The following is a 23,195-nucleotide window of genomic DNA, read 5'->3' on the forward strand; positions in this document are numbered from 1 at the left end:
TTCCAGTCACGACTGTTTCCACAGAGCTGCAGGACTTTATCTTGCAGTGAAAATTGAGCCCACAGGGAGGACAAATGTGACAGGAGCAGAGAAGCAGCCAAAAGCTATTCTGGGTTCAGTGGATTTAAACTCTTGCACAGTACTGTATGTTTTTGTGTAAAAATAATGCAAAGCTTCTCTATTTAAATCCAAAGTAAGTCTTTATTTTGAGTGATGCAGAGAACTCACTTTGTTTCCTATTTGCATTGCAGTTCTTCATGACAAAACTCCCAGAGCTCAGGAGGTCACATCAGTGTGTTGATCAAAAAGATTTATGGCTGCAGAAAACAAAACATGTTTTCTATGTTGAAGAATGTGAACTTCTCCAACAAGGTGGAGGTTCAGCTGCTGTCTACACAGTGTTCGTCCTTCTAACTCAAACCTGAATATGTTCCAGCTGCAGGGCTGATGTTCAGTGTCTGATCCTGGTCTCTGACTTCTCTGTGTTCAAGGAAAGTAGAACAAAAGGCTCCCCACAGGGCTGAGCGATGAGCCTCATTGTTCCTGTTAAAACCAACACATGAACATGCTTCACCCACCCAGAGCGCAGCTGAGCGCCGCAGCTTTACGGAGGCCGTCCAAGCTCAGACAGATGGTGTCTCTCTCCCGCTGGCTCTGCTCTTTGACCCCCTCTGCTCCCAGGATGAAGGCCAGGCCCTTGGAGCTGCCCGCCATGCGGCCCGTCAGCGGCGTGGACAGAACATCGATCAGGTTCTTCCAGACACCGGTGAGGATGAAGCGCGAGAACACGGCTCCTGGAACACACACACACAGAAACACTGATGCTATATGTAGGAGCTCTGTTTGAAAAGTGGACCATCCTGCAGGTTCACCGATCAGCAACAACATACGTAATGCACCTTTAAAGGTTCCAGATTTTATTGTGTTTTGTGAGCCTTAAAATGAAAGCTGTGATAAAATGCACCACCACACCTCAAGGCTAACCTGACAAAGCCAGTAATCATCCAGCTAAAGATTAGCATAGCCCCGCCCCCCTCGCTGCTTCCAGGTGAACCAATCAGAACGAGCAGCTGCCTCAGAGTGCACCAGGTTTATTTACCGTCTACAGCTGCTTTGGCTAAAATGTCACAGAAAAAGCTCACGAAATGTTCTGCAGCTAAAGTGAACACAAGAGTATTTATGCTCTCCCAGCATCTGAGGAACTGAAGACCAACTGGATTTATTGTTTGATGGAAATCAAACAGGAAGATTCATACTGTGAGCTCATTGTGTAGGTAATGTTGGCTAATGTTAGCATTAGCTGTGATGCTCCGCCCACAGGTCAGAGCTCCATGGAAACAGTCAGAGGAAAACTGAGTTAAACCAGTAACCAGGGACTGGACGGGTGTTTTGCATGACACCTAAACTCATGTGACTTCTGTTTGCTTCTCTCCTGCTCTCTGTGCTCACACAGATGTTTTTAGTATCTTTTGCTTTTTAGCAGCTGGATTCCCAGTAAAGCTGTTCTCCTTTACAGGACGTTCTGTCTCCGTTGTCAGACAACAGAACAAAAACGCAGCTCATTAAGACTACATCGTAACCAGCGGCCACTTGAGAGAGTTAAAATAATGACAAACTCGGGAAACACACGAATAACAAATAACAGCTGTGAGTTCTGAGATCATCTCCACGTCAGATGATTGTCAGCTGCTGTGAGGTCGATGGTGTCAGCAGAGGGAGTCTTCTTCCTGAAGGGGACAGTCACGGAAAAACCAACCAGCTAGAAAGAACAATGTGGGGACATGTGGGACTGGAATAAGGACCTTCAGAGCGTCTGTAGCTGATGTCAGGAAGCTACAACATCCAGTAAAAAACAGCGTTCAGTCAGCTCTGCACTCCGAGATCTCAACAGTTTACACAGCGAGTAGCTGGAGAGGCGGTGATTCAGACAAACAGGAGCTCCGGTGCTTTGTACACACTCAAAAAGAACATCAGTGTCATCGTGGGTGACTCAGCAGCGGTTGCCATGGCGATGCCGGCCAACCCTTAGCGCTCCAGGGGGATGCTGGAGGAGCGCAGGTGGTCCCTGACTCATTTTCTCCACGTCTCCGGCTGCGTCCGGCCTCTTTCTACCCGTCCACTCTTTGATTTTTCACTCGCTGTTTGGCCTCTTTTCTTCCTCGGCGCCGTCGCATCGAGGCCAGCTGGTTTAAAATATGTTGTCGCAGCTACAGACAGACATTTTCATTCATGTTTCAAAGGGATGAACACAGTCGGGCACATTTTAACGAATCTGAAGCAGTGTTTCAGGGGCAGCCAGTAACCAACAAACAGATCAAATGGGACTAAAAAACATCTCATCAAACCCAAAGAGAGAATAAAAAGTTCAGGTCTGTGTTGTCGTAGCTCTGCTCTGCTGTTGCAACGTTTCTGGAAATATTTCACCACATTTACCACTTGGGGGTAACCGAGCAGCGAGCAGCGAGCAGCAGCACCATGTTCCCGGTTACATAACTGTGCAGTCGGATATAAAACTCCCTGAATATTCATCTGTTATGGCCTCGCTCATCTGTGTCCTTTTACTTTTCACGGCATCACACAAAAAAATAATGAAAAAAGAGCTGGAACATTTGTCCATGCAGCACTCTTGTGGGATGCTTCACCTATCAGCGCGCTGCCAGAGCAGCGTTTTGAACTGATTAACACAGCAGCAGCAGCTCGGCAGCACTTTCTGGGTAAGTGAACTCCATTTAGAGAGGGTGAGCTGATTCAGAGGCTCCGAGGAAAAGCTGCTCGGCTCCGAATGCACCGCAAACACGAGAAATCTCTGAATTAAGAGGGTCTGACCTGCAATAAAAACGCAGCTGCTGACGGAGGAGAACTAAACGTTCATTACTTTCGCAACACAAATCTTCTCGTTGCTGAAGGAGAGAAAATTAGCCGAGCCGAGGCTCAGAACGATAAAAAACCCAGTTTCAGTTCTGTCACAGCAACGATGAATTCATGCATGTATCTAGAGCTCATATTTCACGTGTACATCGGATGTCTGCGGCTTTAGAGCAGCGTTCTGACCTGCCATCGCTGTGTCGCTGCTGGCCTTGTCACAGCTGAGAGGCGATTGGCTGGTCGCTCTCCTGATCAGCTGACCTCCGATCGCACTGCTGCCCAGACCGTCGATATCTGACAGAGGAGGAGGAGATAAGAAGACATGGTGAAGCTGTGAATCACTGTGACGATCACAGAGGATGTCTGTTTCACTTTACAGATCCTGGATACAGAACACAATCAAATACAAAAACATGAAATATAGTAAAAGATAATATGCACAAGTGTAGCCTATGAATACATCTATGATCAAACACAGAAACACAGTGGCCTACAGGAGAGACAAGGTGCAGCTGGATGTGAACATATGTGCAGATTTAGTATATAAAAAGAGATTCTGTAAGTATTAAAGTGATCATAGAGCTAGAACATGACAAACACTGATGACTGATATATTAGTTTTGTTTATATAATTAACTTTATGTCAGACTAAAATAAAAGAACACTCTAGGATTCCTATTTTTTGTGTCATTTCTGGTTTTTTGTGCGTGTTAAAGCTCTGAAAACTCTGTTGGTCACAACTAGCATGGCTTCTCAGTTGTGTTGAGGACATTTTTTTTTGTGTTTTTACAGATTCTGGTGAGAGCAAACGGTTTATCTGTGGATAAGTTTCAAATACGACATTAAGTCTGATTAATAAGACAGAAATTTGGGTGAAATATCATAAGTCTAAGTCTACAGAAACACACGTCCTGCAAATCTTCCTGTTTTTACAGCTGCAGGATCTGATAATCGGTGCAATTCATGCTAGTTTTTTGCAAGATAGCATATCTTTCAAACCCTCTGACAAGTTTTGGGGTTTAGAGAGTTAAAGCATGCAAACATAATCTGTAAATATGCATCATATGGTTTCTTGATTTCTGAAATTACTGAGAGCTTTCATTTAAAAACACTTCCCTCACAGAACAGGTGTTAAGTTCTTCCCTGCAGGTGAGTGTAACTCAGTAACATCACCTGTGCGTTCCTACCTGTGAGCATGGTGATGAGCGGCAGCGTGTGGTCCTCCGGGGAGCCCCAGTACCCGGCCTCGCCCAGCAGGTTGCGCTCCAGCACCTGGTGGTAAAGCTCCTCGATCCAGGCCTGCGACAGAACCACGAGGACCCCGCTGCTCTGGATCAGACGCACAAACTCCTTCTGCACAACAGGAGCACAGCCACACGTTAAACGGTTTCATCCACGGGGCAACACTCGGGCAAGATCCTCCTGAGTTCTGCCCTCACCAGGCTGAGGACGGGCGCGAGCGCTCGCCGTCGGTAGTAGTCGCAGCAGCAGAGCTTGAGGTTGAGCAGCAGAGCGTAGTAGGACACCAGGTAGAGGCCGTCGGCGTTCATCAGAGACTGGCAGCTCAGAGTGTCGCCGGCCTCGAAGCCCGGAGAGTGAATCCCACCTGAGGAGGACAGGGAGGCACCAGGGGTTAACAGTGTCATTAGCTAGAACAGAGTGTCGCACAGAAAGAGGTCAGGACGCTACATAACGAGGGACATAACGAGCACTGACATGTATGGATTTAGGCAAACGATAAGTCACTTCCTGATGAACGACTGACTGGAAATGATGTATTAAGAGGAAATTTTAATTTGAAAAGCCATTCCTCATGCCTCACTCCTGGCCAGCTTCAGTTTGACAGACGACTTCTTCTTAAACTTGTGAATACTGAGTGTGAGAAAATAAACCAGACAACATGAAGCGGTCAGGTGGTGGAATCAGCCAGACGATCAGTTTGTGGGGTAAACGTAGGGAATCATCTCAGAATGAGTCCAACAGTTTGGAAAAATAACCAGAAACGATTGCAGGGAAAATATAATAATGTGGAGAAGTGAAGGTGCTGTTGGGGTTTCTGAGGAGGTATTTAAGGTTTAACAGTAAGATGTAAGACCCTCCACCTTAGTCCCAGACATTATTTAGGTTTGTTTTATTTTGTTTTTCATTTCGTGTGGGGTTAATTTATTTCTTTGGTCTTTACGATACAGCAGCACATCTGAAATACACCAAATAAATAAATAAGGGTCCGGCGGCGCCTCAGTATCGCTCTGCTGACAGCTGGAATTGGCCTGGGTGGAACATTTGCATTTAAAATGGCTCCTTCCATATAAAAAACCAGCACCTTCTCCTGACTGCATGACCCAAATACTCAGCAACTCTTGACATGTTCAGTGTGGTTTAACACAGAGACAGCAGAGGAAGAGGAGGAAATCACATCCCACCTCCAGTCAGTCGGACTACAACCGACATCCACGGCTGCTTTTAAACCTTTTATATTCGCTGGAATCTGTATAAACGTTTGGAAAATAACGGCGGAGAAGAACGAGGAAAGAAATGAGAAGCAGAGAAAGATTTAGGGGTCAAAAAAAGGGATTGTGTCAGATTTAAATAAGGAGAAAAAAAGGCTAAACAAAGAAAACCAGAAGGCAGTGGAGCAGGAAGACAGAAGCAACGAGAGCCGAGGTGAGAGGAATCAGCCAGATACGATCCGTTAGACGATGAGAGCTTTAATCAAAGACTCGCGCCGGGGATTTAAAGTCTCGGCCAAATTCATTAAGTCAGTTAACCGTGCAGTTTAATTTCATTCGTAATTTTTGCTCCGCTGATGTAAAAACTCCCAGCAGGCCGGCTGCTTCCATGATGGATTCGTGGGTCGTGCATGGAAGCCGAAGCGTTTTATTAAACCGTCCCTGCTCTGAAGTGATGAAATGAAAATACAACAGAGTGCAAAGCGACAGCGTGGCAGCACATCCAACATTCATAAAGCAGCTGATTCAGCTTCTATTAGTTTAAATTAGAGTCAAATGATTGAGTCTTTCTGCCGCCTTCTTTCCTTCTTCTGAGCGAGATGGTTTTTCTTTCTCGTGTTCTGTTTCGCTGCTTCGACGCCGAGCATTTGATTTCTGATCTTTGCACTGAAGTGAGTAAAGTTTGGAGTTAGAGCAGAATCACATGCACATCAATACTTCGTTTGTATGATTCATGATCGTAAAGGTGCAGAAAACAGAAACGCACAGCAAACATCTGTCAGTTCTTTACAGAGATTTTCAGTTTCTTCCTCAGTCCTTTGAACTCAAAGCAGTTTTTGGGCGTCACATGTTTCACTCCAGCATAAAGTCCTGCACCTCGATGGAAACAGAGCGACCACGACTAGAAGGAGAGAGGACTCAGAACTGTCCTCTGTGCTGTAGGACACGGTTATAGATGAAAGTTCAGTTCAGAAGAGCAAACCAAAGCCTACATTCATCACAAATACGATGACAGTGGAGTCAATAATAGGAGCATGTTTTTTTTCAGTTTTCTACAGAATCATGTTGAAGCAAATGGTTTGTGTTTAAGTTAATATGTTTAGTGAAGTGATGTCATGATTTGTAGCTTAGATTTGGTTAATTTTCTGTTTTTGGCTCTGATAAATGTTCAGCTGAAAAGTCTCCAGATGTTGACTGTTGGTTGAAGCTGAGTTTTGTTGCACATCTCTGAGTTCTCTCTCCATCCAGTCGTGGTCGTTCTGTTTCCACAGAGCTGCAGGACTTTATGTTGCAGTGAAAAATGAACCCACAGTGAGGAAAACTGTGACAGGAGCAAAGACAGATTTAAACATTTCCCCTTGAAGGTGAGTTTCTGCACTAATATACTGGTGTGTTGCTGCAGCTCCTGGTCATCCAGAGTGTTTTGTGTATTTAAGTGTAATCCAGGAACAGGCTGCTGCTCCCTCAGCAAACACACAGCGTTTGTTCAGCAAACAGCATGTTGGTCTGTTCTGATCCCAGGCTGAGAAATGAACTCACCCGCCTGCAGTCCGGAGCAGAATGTGGAGGAGAAGTTCTGCAGCGACAGGTCCACCTCGGTGGCGCCGGGCAGCCCCAGCAGCCTGGGCAGAAGGGCGGCCAGCGACTGGACGAAGAGCCGGGCGCTCTGCTGGTCGGCCTCCTGGTTGCGCAGCAGCTTGAGCGACAGGGCGGCGGTGCGCAGCGAGCGGTGGCCCGGACAGTCCCGGGGCGTCTGCTGCTCCTCGTCGGCCAGCGACACGTTGTCAGAGCCGATGTCGGACACGTCGGAGCGGCCCGAGTCCTTCTCGGCGGCCATCGAGTACTGGTCACAGGAGTCGAACTCTGTCCGCGACAAGTCCTGCTCCTCCATACTGCTGGAGCACACACAGGGGCATCATGACGCGTATACAGAACTGCTTCTCATTATTTTTAATTCAAATTTCAGATTTCAGACTGTCTTTGCTGACAGTGAACAACATCCTGCATCGATTTACAGTTTTATTTGTCACAGTCTGAATAATCTCAGTGTGATGATGGAGCCATGATAGAAAAGCTGCCTTCTGTTTAGCATTTAGGAATTCATCACGCTGGAATAACGGCTGAGTGAGGGCCAAGAATAAAACCCACCGGGCAGTTTCTCCGTTTCATAAACCAACATGTTTTCTTGATTTGGATAAAATGGCTGGTTTCTATTTCAGTGAATGAACGAGGCGGCATAGAGCCAGTGGTCAGCACCGGCTACACCAGGCAGGACTTTAATAAATTCTGCTCCTGGTGTAGAAGTTCAGTGTTTGGAACTTATTTGGATCAGGACTCAGCAGTTCACCTGCATCTTAAGGACAAAGGACACTCATCTGAAGACAACAACGTACACGTTTTAATAAGGGAGGACAGATGGTCTGAGGGACAGGGCTGAAAGAAGCATCTATGTCCACCTGGAAAGACCATCCCTCAGCAGAGGTGGAGGTCTGAGGCTTCACCTGTTACAGTTCAGTCCTCAGATCTCTCCCCAGGAAAATGAACCCACATCCACACCTAGCCACAGAGACCCTAACGAACCCCACTGTGGCAGGGGGAGCACTAACGAGTCACATAACGAGGGGGAGGAGCAACAAACCCCCAATTAAAACCCAAACTCAGGTGTTAATGGATCCTTCAGGATGTCAGTATGTGGAACTCCCAACTAGTCAGTCAGAGCTGATGAAGCCTCTTGGATGAAGGTGGAACGTCTTCAAGGAACTCAAGCAGGTCCAGCTGCTACGATCAATCTACAAGAACAACCAGGACCTGGATGACTGAGGATCTTCAGACTTATTTGGAAAACGTGCATCCAGCTCACACACAGAGTAAAAACCACCTCAAGTGAGCGTGAACTTTTTTTTTTTTTAGCCTTTTTTCATTATGATGTTTCAGAAAGAACATAAAACTAAATTATAAAACCTCCACTAGTGACGTGTTGAGGATGTCAGATTCCCGTGAGCGCTAACGTTTCTATGGAATCGGCCACTAGATGGCGCTGAAGTCTGAAACTTGTCTTCAAAGAGCCAAACTACTGACCATCAAAGACAACCAGAGTCGACAGACACCTGTACCTGAAGTTGCTCTCGCTGTAGCGGGACCCCGCTCCGTGGTGCGACCGGGTCCTGGACTCCACCGACAGGAAGTTGGTGATGTCGGGGTAGACGAGGGCGTGACTCCTCTGCACCACATCTGGAGGAACTGCACCTCCTCTTTCTCCTCCTCCTCCACCTCCTCCAGCTCGCTCCTTCTCCACCCGTCCCTCCACCTCCACTGTGCCTCCACCTCCCTCCTCCCTCTGGCTCCCCCGGTCCGGACCGAGGCCCGGTTTGGTCGCCTCCTGACCGCCGCAGGACGAGGGCGAGGGGAGGCGGGCTTCCTCGCCGCATTCCTCCGGAGTGGTGTGGGCCAGCCCCATGCCGAGCTCCCCCACCTCCAGGTCCAGGGTGGTCTGGCCCGTCTCCGTGGTGATGCTGATGCTGATGTCGGGGCTGCGCTCGGCGGCGCTGGCGGCGGCCACGTTGGAGGAGGAGGAGGAGCCGGGGTCCCAGGGAGGCTGCTCCGAGGACAGGATGTGTCTCTGCCACCGGAAGTCGGCCTCGTTGATCTCCATGGACTCACGGGTCGACTCGGTTCCGTCTTTCAGATCCTCCAGTCGTCTGAGGAGGAGTCGAGCCTGAAACACATCTGCTGCGTCACTATTTCACACTTAATCCTCGTTTTTAAGCTAATTTCTTCCATAACTTTCATCTCCCTTCATGCCAACTCCCTGAGAAGCCTTCAGTAGATAAAGGACTGGCTGATCCCGACCCTCTGAACCCGAAACACTTTCAGGTCGTTTTACTCACTGTGGGCTCATGTTTCACTGCAAAGTAAAGTTCTGTACATTTATGAAGACAGTAAGGCCACAGCAACAAACAGAGAAGTCAGAGGCTGTGCACTGATAAGCCATTAATCATGAAATAAACGTGCATTTCTTTACAAATTAGTTTAAAAAAATTAAAAACACCCAAATCAAAACGTACTACATTTTTCCAGATGTCAACAGGTCTTACCGGTACTGGACTCTAAATGCTGTAAATATTTCACTTCTTACATTTTGTTTCTATACTCGTCTCCAGCGGCATTCAGTCCATTTCAGTGGAAAAGTTTCTGAATTTTTTATTACACGACTGTTAGTTGCAGCCAAATCGCTCACGGCTTTTTGGTTTCACCGAGAAATGGAGAATTCTTCTGTTTTTTATAGAATCTACTTTGTGAAAACTGTTTATTGTTGGTCAAGTTTAGATTACATCTATAGAACGAAGTGATGAAGCCATTTTAAACTTCACAGATGAGCAGTTCAAGGACCATCAGAGAGTTTAAAATCTGACAACTGTTTCTGTTCTCACAGGTTTTGTCTGATAACTGGTGTCACTTCAACATGAATTTCAAACCTGTCGGTGGGTCTGGAGGTTCAGAGGGTAAACTAAAACAACTCAGTGGATTATTAGACGGATGGAGGTCCCGTCTCGGTGTCTGTGGTCGTACGTACCTGTTCGGACTGGATGCCGCGGCCCTGCGACAGCTCGTCCAGAGCGCCGAGCAGAGCACAAGCGCAGGAGACGGAGGCGTAACAGGCCTCGATGCCTCCCTTCATGCAGGCCTCCGTCATCCCGTCCATCACTCTGCATCACAAACAAACAGGCATCACATTGTGAACACTTCGCTTAAAGTCAGAGAACATGAGCTGAGAACAAGCTTACATCTGATTCATAACTGAACTACTTTAAGAACTATTGTGACCAAAATAAGCTTGTAGAGCCTCTACAGACTTCACAGCTCATCAGTTACTGACAGCTTCAGCAGGTCCAGGTGGGACTTCCTCTTGGAGAAGGAGCGTTTCCTGGTTTCAGGTTCAGCCATGCAGGGACCGGCCAGGTCGTAGAGCCGCTGGGGGCTGCCCAGGATCTGACAAACACACAGAACACGTTCGCTTACATTCATTTACTACTTTTCATAAATGCATTTTCAGTTTTCACCTGCATATTTTGGATTCGTGGAAAACTTTGCTTATTAACCCTCCGAACACTAAAACCTGCCGTCGGGTTAAAAAGCATGCTGCCTTCACAAAGTTTCCCATTTATCAGAGCCAGAATGACCAAATCTAATCTGAAATCAGAATATTTAACAAAAATTGGCCAAAAATAAAGCGTTTGTTCCAACCAGAGTCCGTAAACAGAAAAACATTCTTCTGCACAACCAGGAAGCCGTCAGTGACTCAGTGGTGACCAACAGGCTCATGACAACAAACCTGGGACTGTTCAGCACAACTGGACTGCAGCAGTACAAAGTAAAGACTAAAATAAAAGCATCCATCCATCTAAAATATCTAGAAAACCTCTAGTGTGTAGGTTTGTTCCAGTTCCGTAACATCTGGGGACATGTTGATTCCAGGTTTATAAAACTTTGTAGAATCAAATAAATGAAGCATTCATTCTATGTTTGTTTGATGTTTGAAAGCTGATTACTGTGTCGTGCTGCACAGAAGACATGTCTGAGTTTGTTCTCCTTCTCGTCCTGGTTGTTCTGTTTCCATAGAGGTGCAGGACTTTAAATGAACCCACAATGAGGAAAAATGTGACACAAGCCTAAAAAAAACCCTGAACACTTTTCCAGAGGTTTGAAAGTAAGACATCAAAGGAGGAAGCTATGAAGCTTTAGGAAACGGTGAGAAGCATCGTGTCGTCCTCCCACCTCCTTCATGATGCGGATGGCCTCGGTGCGGTGCTGAGGCGGCGGGTACAGCAGGATCCGGTGGTACAGCGACTGCAGCACCGGCTTCATCGACTCCACGCAGCTCACCAGGCGCACCAGCTCCGCCGCGATGTAGCACACCGTCCGCACTACCGGCGCGATCCTGGCGGGGGCGCTGGAGGAGCAGCCGGAGCCTCGGCCCTGGTCGGACACGCCTCCGGTGGAGAGGTCCACCTCCTGGCCGATTCCTGAGGAGAACACGGAGGAACGAGGAAGCAACAAGAAGTCAACACCCCTCAGAGAACCAGACTGAACAGCAGCAGCTGGTCACACGCCGTTAGCTTCATTACTGATCTAACAGCTGATTAAACTTTACAGGCGTTCATTAAACACAATCTCTGTAAATGTGTTTCTTCCTTCATGTCTGCCATATGGACCCTCTCCAGCCCACGCCGGCCCTCGTGTTGTCGTATAAACGCTCCACTCAGAGGGTTTATCTGCTGGATCTGCTCACCCAGACCGAGTCTCTCCGAGAGTCGATCTCGCTCCGCCGCCGACATGTAGCCGTGGTGGGAGGCGATGGTTTTGTCATTGACGGGGTTTCCCATGATGGCCACCAGGGACGGACACAGCTGCTTCCTGCCAGGAGGAATGTTCACGTTTTTGGGGATTATTGATGCAATAAAACACCGTAATTAGAAAACCGAACACTATCCAAGACTTCTCAAATTACCGTAATGTCCGGACTATAAGCTCCTACTTCCTTCACCCGCTTTGAACACTGCGGCTTATACAACGATGCAGCTAATTTATGTGTTTTTATGAATTCACCTGGAGACCAAAGTGATGCTGAGAGCGCCGACGACAGAGAGACTGAGGAAGTGATGAAGTGATTCTGAGGCTGTTCAGCTCCTGAAGACACTGAAAAAGACGACTTTAGTGGTTTTAGTGCAGGAGGAAGATGAAGATAGCCATCAGTGACTTTTCCTGGTAGCTGCTGGAGTTTTATTTCCTTAACCAGCCGTGTTACAGGAAGTGTTCAGAAAAAAGCCTCTACGGTACGTATCTGTGGATGTTACCGCTACGCATTTAATTAAAGGTTCAAACATCTTTCTGTGTAAATATCTCATGTTCCAACGTGGACACCTGCAGCTTAGTGCAGCCTGGATATGAACACACCTGGTTTATGTTTAGAGTCAGTGGGTGGGGCTTATATTCAGGTGCCTCAATAGTCCAGACATTACGGTAATTTAACAGCACGATCAGCATAAATTGCCATCAAATAATCTATTTTTATTGTTCATGTTCCTCTCAGGGGAGGACACTTGAACGCTTCACAGTTCAGATATTTCTGTTCTCAGTCTGATTGAGTTCTAACTTTTGTCTGCTTGTTCTACTCGTGTGCAGCGTCGGGGACTCTTACCACACGAGGTCGGTGAAGCCTCTGGACAGGTGCATTGTGGGAGGGCAGCTGCTGAGCATGGAGAGGATGCACTCCAGGTAGAGCAGCTGCAGCAGCTGGTTGTCACTGGAGGGCGGAAACAGCATAAATTAGATCTGTTTAAAGCTTAAGTAGGCAGGACTTCTTTTTTTTTTTAAATTAACTTTCCAGCTTGTCGTTTTTTATGTGATCTGAGAGGAAACTAGACGTCTGCCGCTCCTCTGGTAGCGGGAAATCTACGCTATGACAGGACGACTACAGGTCCAGGGAGCTGGATGGCATAAAACCCTGCAGGAGAGAAGCTGCTCTTCCAGCGTTATCAGTAACTTCTAGTGATCCAAAGCAACACAGACGTTTTTACAAAGAGACAATAAATGTAGATTTACTGTCAAACTGGTGATTTGAGGCGATGTTCGATCTCAGTAAACGTTCATGTCAAATGCAGCTTCATTTCTGTCCATGTTTAGACCAATGAGGAGGACTTCCTACCTCTGAGGAGTGAACCTGGGCTGCTCAGGTTCCTCCAGTGAACACTGTGCATCAGCCTCTATGCTGAAATGCACGACTTTATGACAGAAACACACGGTCACAGCCTCCCACCAACACTAACATAGTGTGTTGGTCTCTACAGCTTCTGATGGCTGTCCATGAGGGGGGATATTTATGGACCTCATTCATCTGAACTGTATGAAGGCTGTGAGGTCTGCTTACAACCAGAAACACTCTGCACACCGTAGAGACAATAAGTCTGTGTCGCCTTAATCTGCAGAAACATTTTCTGACCATTGTATGAACAAGAAGCTCGACTACGCTTCAATCTGATTTATAAAACTGGATAAAAATACTGTAATGGCTCATTTTTATTCTCCATGTGTCTTGTTTGGTGCTGGTGATTCTCCTTCAGTGGGAGCTAGAACCTCTGACCCTAACCTGAGCAGCAGTTTACCTGATGTATGTTGAAATCAACACGCTCTGCAGCACACTGGACTCTACTGACAGAAGCATCTCACCCAATGCTGAACATGTTCTTCCTTAAATCCTGCACAAAGTCAGTTATCATCCGTTTTCTGTGTGTTAGCTGCAATTCCTTTAGAAAGTTATGCTCCTATTTTAAAGCCTACTGATTCACTGAGACGCTGAAACATCCTCTAGAAGAACAAAGGAAACAGAAGATCATGTGAGCTGGTGGAAAACTGCAGCGTCACCTGTCCACCGACTCCAGCTTCTCACAGAACACGGTCAGAACCGTCACCACGTCTTCACACAGCGCCTGGCTGGTGGGGGAAATATCTGCAAACACAAACGCACCGTAAAAAGGTTAATTTGACTTTATCTTTGTTCAGTTTGTAGGAACAGCGATAAAAACCTCATTGCTTTTCCTCGTGTCTCCCTCCTTCCTCCCGCTCACCTCCTCATTCCTCTGCAATAAATATAATAGAATCGATGAAGCTGTCTGGCGCTCTGCCTGCAGAAAGCATCTGTCTGAGCTCCTCATGTGTGTCTGATTGTTTATTGTATCATAAAGAAGCAGCGCCAGGTGTTTCATGTTGGTGATTACAGCGGCTCTACACCGGCTGTAAAGCAGTTTGTGACGCGCACTAAACACGACTGAACTTCCACCGCTGCCGGTGGCCTTGCAGCTTTAATGCGACGCTCACATGAGGAAACAAACATGTTGTGGATGGAGAGAGCTGTGGAGGCGTCGCTATTTTTGGATTCTTGCTACGACAAGGGCAAAAAAAAAAAAAAAAAAGTGACATTCCTCCTGCAGGTGGCACCAAAAGAGAGGTGACTTTGTTGTGTGAGTCAAAAGGGTTCATCCTCTGAGAACATCCCAGCAGCCTCGCTTTAGTCGACACAATCTGAACATGAACACACTGCGAGCTCGTCTGTGAGGTTAACGCGTGCTTCAGTTCAGTAAGTCCACAGTCGACTTTGAGAGTCGACGTTAAACGTCATCAGAATTCTCTCTGAAGGAATCCTTTAAATCCTCTGAACAGCAGGTTGTTTATGCACCAGTTATCAGAGCCACAAGCTGTAAGAACAGAAAGAACTGCCAGATTCTATATTTTCTGATGTTCTCTGAACTAATTATCTGTGACACACTGTTAGCCTACAAGCGTAATATTTCATCAAAATCACAATAATCTACACATCTTGTATTAAATATTGCCAAAAATCAACTATTTGCTCAAAGCAGATTCTGTAAACAACAGAGCTCAGCGCTCTGTGAGGCCATCAGTGACTCAGACTTTCAGGCTGACCTGCCGGCTGTGCTTCCAAACAGTAAATATGAGAAAAGAACAGAAACAAATTAAACTGTGAGCTTTAAAACATCTGTAATATGTGGGCTCACCATTGTTCTACTGTTGGTCACATTTGTGAGCACTTGGACAACAGTTGTGCATGTTGATTTCATTTTTAAAACAATAAATGATCAAAGACGTTGAGCTTTTACAGTTTATAGCATCATATAGTTATCACACTGCACACAGTTTGCTCTCCATCTAGTCATCCCTGTTCTGGTTCCACAGACTGCAGTGAAATAACAAGCCGACGCTGAGGAGAAATGTAGAGCAGCAAGAAAGGCCCAGAAACTACTCAGAGGGTTGAAGTGAAAGACAGGATGCTTCTTTGCAAAGATAAAGAAATTTCAGGACATTTCTGGAGAGTGAGGACATTCACATACGGGGAGTTTTAGGAAAATGACATAAACTAAGGACAGATTTTTTTTTTCTTTTAAGTTTGTGGAATCTAATTCTTTGAAGTGGAACCTTTTTTTTTTTTTTAAATGTTCTTCTAAGGATGGTCTAGTTTTTTTTAAAAGATATTTTTGGGGGCTTTTCTGCCTTTAATGTATCGGACAGTGAAAGAGAAATGCAGGGAAAGGACATGCAGCAAATGAGCTGCTGGCTGGAATTGAACCGCGGCCCCTGTATCGGGGACTACAGCCCTGTACATGGTCACCTGCCCAACCTGTTGAGCTGTCCAGGATGGTCCAGTTTACTCATGACAGCTTCAGCTGGACCCAGATGGGTTGGACGGGCTGCTGTGGTGACTGATGCTAAGTTTCAGTTCAGGAAGATGTTTTATGTCAACAAGAGTTAATATAAGAACACATGTGTTAATATTTATGTGTTTCAATCAGAGTGTTGAGAAGACGTTTTATACTAGCGAGGGTAAAAACCTCTGTGTCCGTCCACGGTGCTCATAAGAGTCCATGTGTTTAAATCACATGCGTGGGTACATAACAGAGGTCACTGCGGGCCTGCAGCTAATGAGAGCAGCCAGAGGTGACACGACGGCGGTGATGTACCTCTCCTCTGCAGCGGCGGCGCAGGAACCTCGTCTCCATCGGCGCCCTGGGGACCAACACAGAGCAGAGGGCACGGGTGACTTTGAGCGTCGACACAACGCGACGTCGTGCACGTACCTGCGCAGCACCAGAGCGTGTGCACGATGCGCGGCGCGCTCACCTCCTGTCTGTGGCGCAGCTGCAGCGTCAGGTCGCCCAGGATCTGGCTCAGCGTCGCCCTCACCGCCGTGTTGATGCTGCGCTGGTGGCAGCTGGACACGTACGTCCCGATACACACCTGCAAAGAAACACACACACACACACACACACACACACACACACACACACACACACACACACACACACACAAGAAAGCCGTGACGCACAAGACTGCATCGCAAACTGAAGATTTATGGAGGTTTCCATGGCGTCACTGGTCGCTGTGGTAACCAGAAGGATGTATTGTCAGCGTGTCAAACATCCTCCGGACAGAGCAGAAGGTCACAGAGCAGAACGCTGTGGATCACCGAGACCAGACAGCAGCTACACACACACACACACATGCACACACGCACACACGCACACACCACACACACACCTACACACACACACACACACACACACACAGTTTCCACTCGATGCTTTTATCCAAAGCACTCTGCTGGTCTGGAAAGTACAGCCGGGTTGTTTTTAGCACTCAGACCCTCGGTTAATGGCTCCTCCTGTTCAGCACACACATCTACAGTTTGTCCAGTCGTCACTATTCAGAAACCTTCAAGAAGGTCCAGCGATAGTCACGACATGGAGCCGATTCCTGACAAAAAGCTCTGAGGGTTCAGTGTGAAAGACTTACATCTGGGGTAGAAGCAGCTGCAGGTAATCTGGACGGACAGCCTGACAGCAGACTGAGGCCCTCTGAAGCGTATCTGCTGCACAGTTAGCACCTTTCTCCACATTAAAGAAGTTTTAAGAACGTTATTTCGTGGTATTTGTGTGAAGACGGTTTAGTGTAGGAGCTGTTTTCTGGGTGTGGACACAACAAGCACGACTAGATGTGCACCATACGAGGACAGTGTGTGACGTTTAATGACATCTTTCAACATGATGATGTGACACTAAATAAAGAAATCCTGCTCAAACCATCCTTCTACTGAGCAAATGAACACCCAACCGGTTCAGAACTAAATCTAAAACTAAAACAAATTAAAGTCTAATTTCCCTGCTGCTCCCCGTGAAATATTTCCTCTAAACCAAACTGACATCAGTTAACCTGAGAGCGGCCGACTGAGCCGGCGTCTGATTGGCCAAATGGGCTGGAAATAAACTGATCCAACTGTCGAACTCATTACGTTTTTTTGCTCCGGTCTCATTTTCACTCACTGCGATATTAAATCCTGCACCTCTATGGAAACAATATGATTATGGATAGAAGTGGAGAGAACTCACACACGACACCATCACACTGCCATAAATACAGCACAACAAATAGGAAACAAAAGCTGGATTTGTTGGACTATTCACGGTACAAAAACATTTTAGGAAAACCTTGAATTAACACATTCAACACAGTGATGCACGATATTAACATTTCTGGCCGATACCGATATCCGATATGAAGATTTCTGATATCGCCGATAACCGATATCACCGATGTCCAAATTCAATATTTGTTCCCACCAAAAACAAGTATCAGTAAGCACTGTGAGAAACTGTTCAGAAGAAGCCCAATTAGACAAAACATTTACTTTTACAGAATTCGGTCGATGCAAAGGCTGCATGTCTGGAGAAACAATAAATGAATGAAACAATAAGATGAGAAGTTCAAGGCCCGCTGGAAAGTTAAAAATCCCTCAATTCTTTTGGTTTGTGTTCCAATAAATCGTGTCATTTGGGGGATTTATTAAAACACAGCATGCCGTTCAGACGTGCTGCTGCTGGGTTTCAGAGGGTTCAGTGTGTGTTCTCCAATAGGAACTGTTCAGTATCACAAACACCTCCAGATGTAAACAGGAAGGCGGTGGAGGCCACGACGACGATGAAATGCCAGGATTTATTTTACTAATTATCCTCTGAAGGGCTGAGAACTACCAGCCTCAACAAAGATCGTATCGTATTGGACATCCCGGCTGCCTCGGGGATGTTTTACATCACCTGCGTCTAATCAATGGGAAATCAATGCTTCCTGCACCATTAGGTCCTACAGCGGCGATGAATATGCATGCCTCCCAACATCACAGCTCCTTTCAGCTCCTACAGTTTTAATGCTTCCTCCTGGCGATCGATGCAGCCTCTTTTTAATAGCTGCCGTTTAGTGTAAGTAAGAATATGATCAAGGTTTAATATTTAATCTCTTCAACCTGGAGCAGTGAGGTCATGTATCTGGAGCTGATGCGGGTAAAACCTGAGATACATTTCACTATCGTTTGTGCAAAAGTTTCATCTGATTTAATGATGCTCAGCTTGTGTTTTGATATTTTACCTCCATATAGTGCATGTTCTGAAGCAGAGAAAATGAAAGCAGGAAAAGATGAACAGCGCTCATGCTCGTTGTGCCAGAAGTCATAAACCACTGCAGCCATTACTGTCTCTGCCTGTAGGTGGCGATAAAACTGGAGCTTATGCTGCTATTCTGTGGCTAGTTTCTGTCTGACAATGACTGACAGCTCTCACTAGTGGAGAACTTGCTGTGAATTAAATGAAAGTCAGTTTGTGACTTGAGGTTTCCGACATCTAAAAGGTGCAGGTTTGGCTTCCACCCATCGTAGGTTCATGATCAAAACTCATACATCAGGTTTCAGTTCTGCAGCAGAGAGATTTCACCAAGAGCAGATCTGATTTTAGACTGTATATGAAAGCTAGCTGTAGCTAAACCTGCATTCTGACTGACAGCCAGCAGGGGGCGACTCCACCGCTAGCAACAAGGTGTCAGACTGTATAGAGGTCTATGAGAAAATAAGCCCAGTTGTCCCTTCATTTGCTCCCTCAGGATGGATTTTCCTAAAGAGTTTGGGTCTTAATGACAAGTTTCACGTCTTCTTCAAACAGCAAAGTGGTAATTGTTTAACTTTCAGTCCCATTTGGAGGAAAACGGTCGATAAAGCCGAGTATGTATCAGGGCAGGGCGGCCTCATGGCTGACGGATCCAAAAGAGCAAGATGGCAACTACCACACTCCAAACTAAAGGCATCGGTATGTTGTTTAAAATAAAAAAATAAAAAAATTAAAAATTAAATATGTGACAAAAATATATAAACTGGAAAATAAAACATATATATATATATTTATATATAATTTATATATTAAAATTATTATTTAATATATTTAAAAAATGGTGAAATACTATAATTCATTTAAAAAATAGGGTAAAAATAAAACAAACTATGAAGCTGGTAATATTAATGGAAAATATTAGTGACATATTTTTTTTAATTTAATTGACTTTAAATTGATTTAAATACAGTAAAACTTTGCGGTTTTACAGTCACACACTTTACAGTATACAGATTTTTGATGTGGATGTTATTTATGTTTTTCTAAATTAATGCTTTTTTTTGTAATTCTGCTAGATATTAGCAGCATTTAATAAAACAGGAAAAACAGTTTAAAGATGTATTTTCTATTTTCCAATCCTTAACATTGATAACTTTTAGATAAATAATAAATAAATAATGTGAAATATGTGTTTGACAAAAATATTCTATCATTAAAATACAGAAAATAAATCTACGGTCAAATGTTGTAAAAGAATTAATTATGACAATACAGATTTTTTGTGGACTATATTTTCAGTTTCGGCCTGTTTTTTTACACTTAATGTGTAAATTAATGTTTTTTCTATGAATTTATCTGCATTTTATCAAAACTGGTTAATCTGTGACATGTCAGTAAATCGTTCAGAAGGATTCCAATTATGAAGTGTTGAAGAAAACCTGTTTTCTGTTTTTTTTACAGTGTACGTTGGTCCACCAACAGGTGGGCGATGAGCCCGTTGATACGTCCGTCTGTTACATACAGTCTGAGGGTCAGAGAGGCTTCGTCTGGTTCTGGTGGTCACGACGGCGGCGTCAGATTTCTGTAGGAAATGTTAAAGAGGCCTCAAGCGTCTGTAGCTGCAGATATGTGTTCGTGTAACTGATGCTCGTATTAGAGATAAAGTTTAAAGCTCCCAGCGTCTGAAACTGAACAAATCCCTCAGCGCTGCCAATCCCTGCATTAAGAGCGAGCGCCCAGCCTCGCCGGCTGTGTGGGACGCTGCTGATAATGGAGTGCTGCTGACAGCCTTTCCAGCCGCCCTGAGTTACAACCCGACACAAACAGAAGCACACCGGCACCAGATGGCCAGAGCTGGCAGCACACAGCCCATTAACACACCGTGTTGACCAGGTTTTATGAGCTGTTAATGGACGTCACACATCACCTGGGTGCAGGAGACGCCGAGGGTGGCGGCGACGCGGGAAAACATGCTCCAATTTGGAAAAACAATATGCGGATTTTGGCATTTGGGTTGATGTTTGGGGACGGCGGGGGCGGCGGGACTGAGCGTTAACGACTAAGATGGCAGTTGTTGGATCACAGGACGGGTTCATTGTGCTGTGTGTAACGTGTCCTACTCAGGGGAATCACGAGGTCTGTAAATGGTTTAACACAGCCGCAACACGGCGGCTGAATTCGGTTCTGGAGCCCATTTGCAAAGGGACAAACTTTTCAAACATGTTGAACAAGCAGCTCAGTGGGGATGAAGATGAGGATGCAGGACTGAGTTGAGAAGTTTCTATAGATGCTATTTTTCAGTCATGACTCTCCACATGCATCTCTGCTCCAACCTGTAGCTGACTACAGGTACCGGTCAGTCCAAACGCATCACTCAGAAAAACACAAAGAACGCAACAAAAGCAGATATTTCTTCTACCCGAAGTCGTTTGTTATATTGTGGAGAAAAAAATGAGCTCCATGATCGACACGTGCATCCATCAAGTATTATTTAGACTTCTTCATACTGATTCATGTCTGTCTGTTCCTCGAGCAGGAGGAGCATCGTGTGCAGGAGTTAGCGAGGCAGATGCTCAGTGAGGCGGCTGGACTCCTCTCAAACCTTTACATCAAACTGGAGCTGACAACATGGAGTTTTTAGCTTCCTTCCATCCATCATCTCTACACCTTCATCCTCACTATGGGGGGCGGAGCCTATCCCAGCTGACTCAGGGTGAAGGCAGGTTCACCTGGACAGGTAACCAGTCTATCACAGGGCTACACTTAGAGACAGACAACCAAGCACACTCACATTCACACCTACGGACAATTTACAATCACCAATTAACCTCAGCATGTTTCTGGACTGTGGGAGGAAGCCGGAGAACCCGGAGAGAACCCACGCTGCACGGGGAGAACATGGAGACTCCACGCAGAAAGATCCCGGGTGTCCTCACCGGGACACCAACCGGCGACCTTCTAGCTGTGAGGCGCTAACGATGCTGACCACTGAGCTACTTGCAGTCCTGGGGGAATTAATTTGCATCAAAAATACAAAACAAAACAACATTTTTGAAAGGCTGACAAAGTTTCTAACCTTTCTCACTGACAAACGTTCTGTCGCTGTGGTTGTGCCGATTTAAACGGTCACACAAACTAGTTGCAGCCAAACCTTTCTTCTCAGCGCTCTTCTCCTCTTACTCGCTTGTTTTGCTCACGAGAAGCCTGCAGGTCAACGAACTCTGTGTCTTATAAATAAAGTTCCAAAGAACAGCTCAGCGTATCCAAAAAGCCTCAAATCGACGTCTGACAAACGGAAAACGAGAACCGTGCAGTCTGATGTGTGGATCTGATTCACTTTAAATCTGATGCTTGAAACAGTATTTTGTGGGAACAGAACACAGAAAGAGAATGTTGTTGGTTGAACAGATGCAGATATCGACCTCCTCTGTCCTCAGAAAATCCTTTCAATGAGCAAATCGAGTCGATGCTAAGAGTCTGAGACAAACATGCTCGGAACTGTTCTCCCTCTTTTTTAGGGCTAAAACATAGTTTTTCTAGGTTTTATTAATCAGTGTTTTCAGTGGACATAATAAAAACGATGAACTATAAGGACATAGTTGCACTTGGTCCACTGTGCAGCCAACAGAACCGAGCCTTGATTAACGGCTGCATAACGCCTTCATAATGATCACAGTAAACGGCTGCATTACACACACCTCTCCGGCGTGGACACTCATCTATAGTCCCGAGCTGAGCCTGTTGATTTCCACAGCAGCGTGTTCACTCTGGATCATTAGCGGCCGCACACATTCATTATTCATCCAAACTCACATTCTTTACATTCTCTGGTTTATTTTAAGCACCGCCATCGAGCAACGCCGGCGGCGAGCTGAGACACAGCATCAGAACCTGGACTACAGCATGCAAATCTCTCAGGAGGACAAACCCAAAGCTTCCTGCAGGACAGAACTTCACAGACATGTTTCTGTATTAAATGGTGAGTGTGCCTCACAGCGTGCCCAGAGGTCACTCACAGCCAACAGGCCACAGTCACAGTTTGCATGAACACAACTACTTTCTTCACCTCGGTCGGTTCCTCGGTTTATTTTCAGCTCCCTCCTGTTCTTTGTTTGTGTTTTTTCCAAATCAGCTGATTCTTCATCCCCATGTGTGTGTGTGTGTGTGTGTGTGTGTGTGTGCGCGCACATTGGAAAACTCATCTCACTGTTCCTGAATAATTGATGCCGTACAGCGTGAGACGAGGCCTTCGGCTGAACGGGGACGGAGGGAAGCTTCACCTTTAAAAATAGACGGTGTTCCGCCCGCTGCGCTCACACTTCGCTTTCCTTTTTAAAACGAGGCGTGACGCAATCTGTCATCGGCCCGGCCCGAGACAGTGCAATCGATACCGTGACCGTGAAGACGATCTATGCCTCGGCTTTGCTTCGTCATGGGGGGACAATTTAGGAAAGGCTCCACAAATAAGAAACTGAAAAGGATGTGCAGCCTTCTGCAGGAAGGTTCTGGGGTCAGAAGAAAGACTGATGAGGCTGTTTGGCCACAAAGAGCAGAAATAAGCTTAGAGGAGAGAAGATGAGGCCTTTGAACCCAAAAACACCTGCCAAGCACAGTGGTGGCAGCAACATAATGAAGGAGGAGGATTACCTCCACAAAGCCACCAGCCAGAAGGTTGATCTTGGATGTAACTGGTGTTTCAACAAGACCACGACCTCAAACACATGAAAAGTGGTAAAGAAACGGTTAAAGGACAGATCTCCTCAAAGTCCTGCTTCAACCATCAGGAAGCTGTGGACTGATGAAGAAACACAGATCTGTGACAGAAAGCCAACAAGTTTAGTTAAACTGCACCGACTCTGTCATGAGAAGAGTCACAGGA

At 45.9% G+C, this 23,195-nt stretch overlaps 1 protein-coding gene across 1 annotated transcript in view; it reads right to left on the bottom strand.

Moving 5' to 3' along the window:
- The window catches only part of arfgef3 (ARFGEF family member 3), a 77,385-nt gene that overhangs the window by 42,577 nt on the left and 11,613 nt on the right, over positions 1-23,195 (bottom strand). Inside the window, exons 6-20 of the mRNA XM_008295472.1 lie at positions 16,008-16,124; positions 15,848-15,893; positions 13,737-13,821; positions 12,514-12,618; positions 11,605-11,729; positions 11,091-11,338; positions 10,192-10,304; positions 9,889-10,021; positions 8,673-9,030; positions 8,429-8,570; positions 6,855-7,207; positions 4,305-4,471; positions 4,053-4,215; positions 3,052-3,159; positions 579-794 (exon numbers count right to left, since the gene is read on the bottom strand). Coding sequence (XP_008293694.1) covers positions 579-794; positions 3,052-3,159; positions 4,053-4,215; positions 4,305-4,471; positions 6,855-7,207; positions 8,429-8,570; positions 8,673-9,030; positions 9,889-10,021; positions 10,192-10,304; positions 11,091-11,338; positions 11,605-11,729; positions 12,514-12,618; positions 13,737-13,821; positions 15,848-15,893; positions 16,008-16,124 — 2,479 coding nt within the window. The remainder of the gene's footprint in view (positions 1-578; positions 795-3,051; positions 3,160-4,052; positions 4,216-4,304; positions 4,472-6,854; positions 7,208-8,428; positions 8,571-8,672; positions 9,031-9,888; positions 10,022-10,191; positions 10,305-11,090; positions 11,339-11,604; positions 11,730-12,513; positions 12,619-13,736; positions 13,822-15,847; positions 15,894-16,007; positions 16,125-23,195) is intronic.

This window comes from Stegastes partitus, unplaced genomic scaffold (assembly GCF_000690725.1).
Source record: "Stegastes partitus isolate 25-593 unplaced genomic scaffold, Stegastes_partitus-1.0.2 Scaffold1050, whole genome shotgun sequence".
Taxonomy (NCBI): domain Eukaryota; kingdom Metazoa; phylum Chordata; class Actinopteri; family Pomacentridae; genus Stegastes; species Stegastes partitus.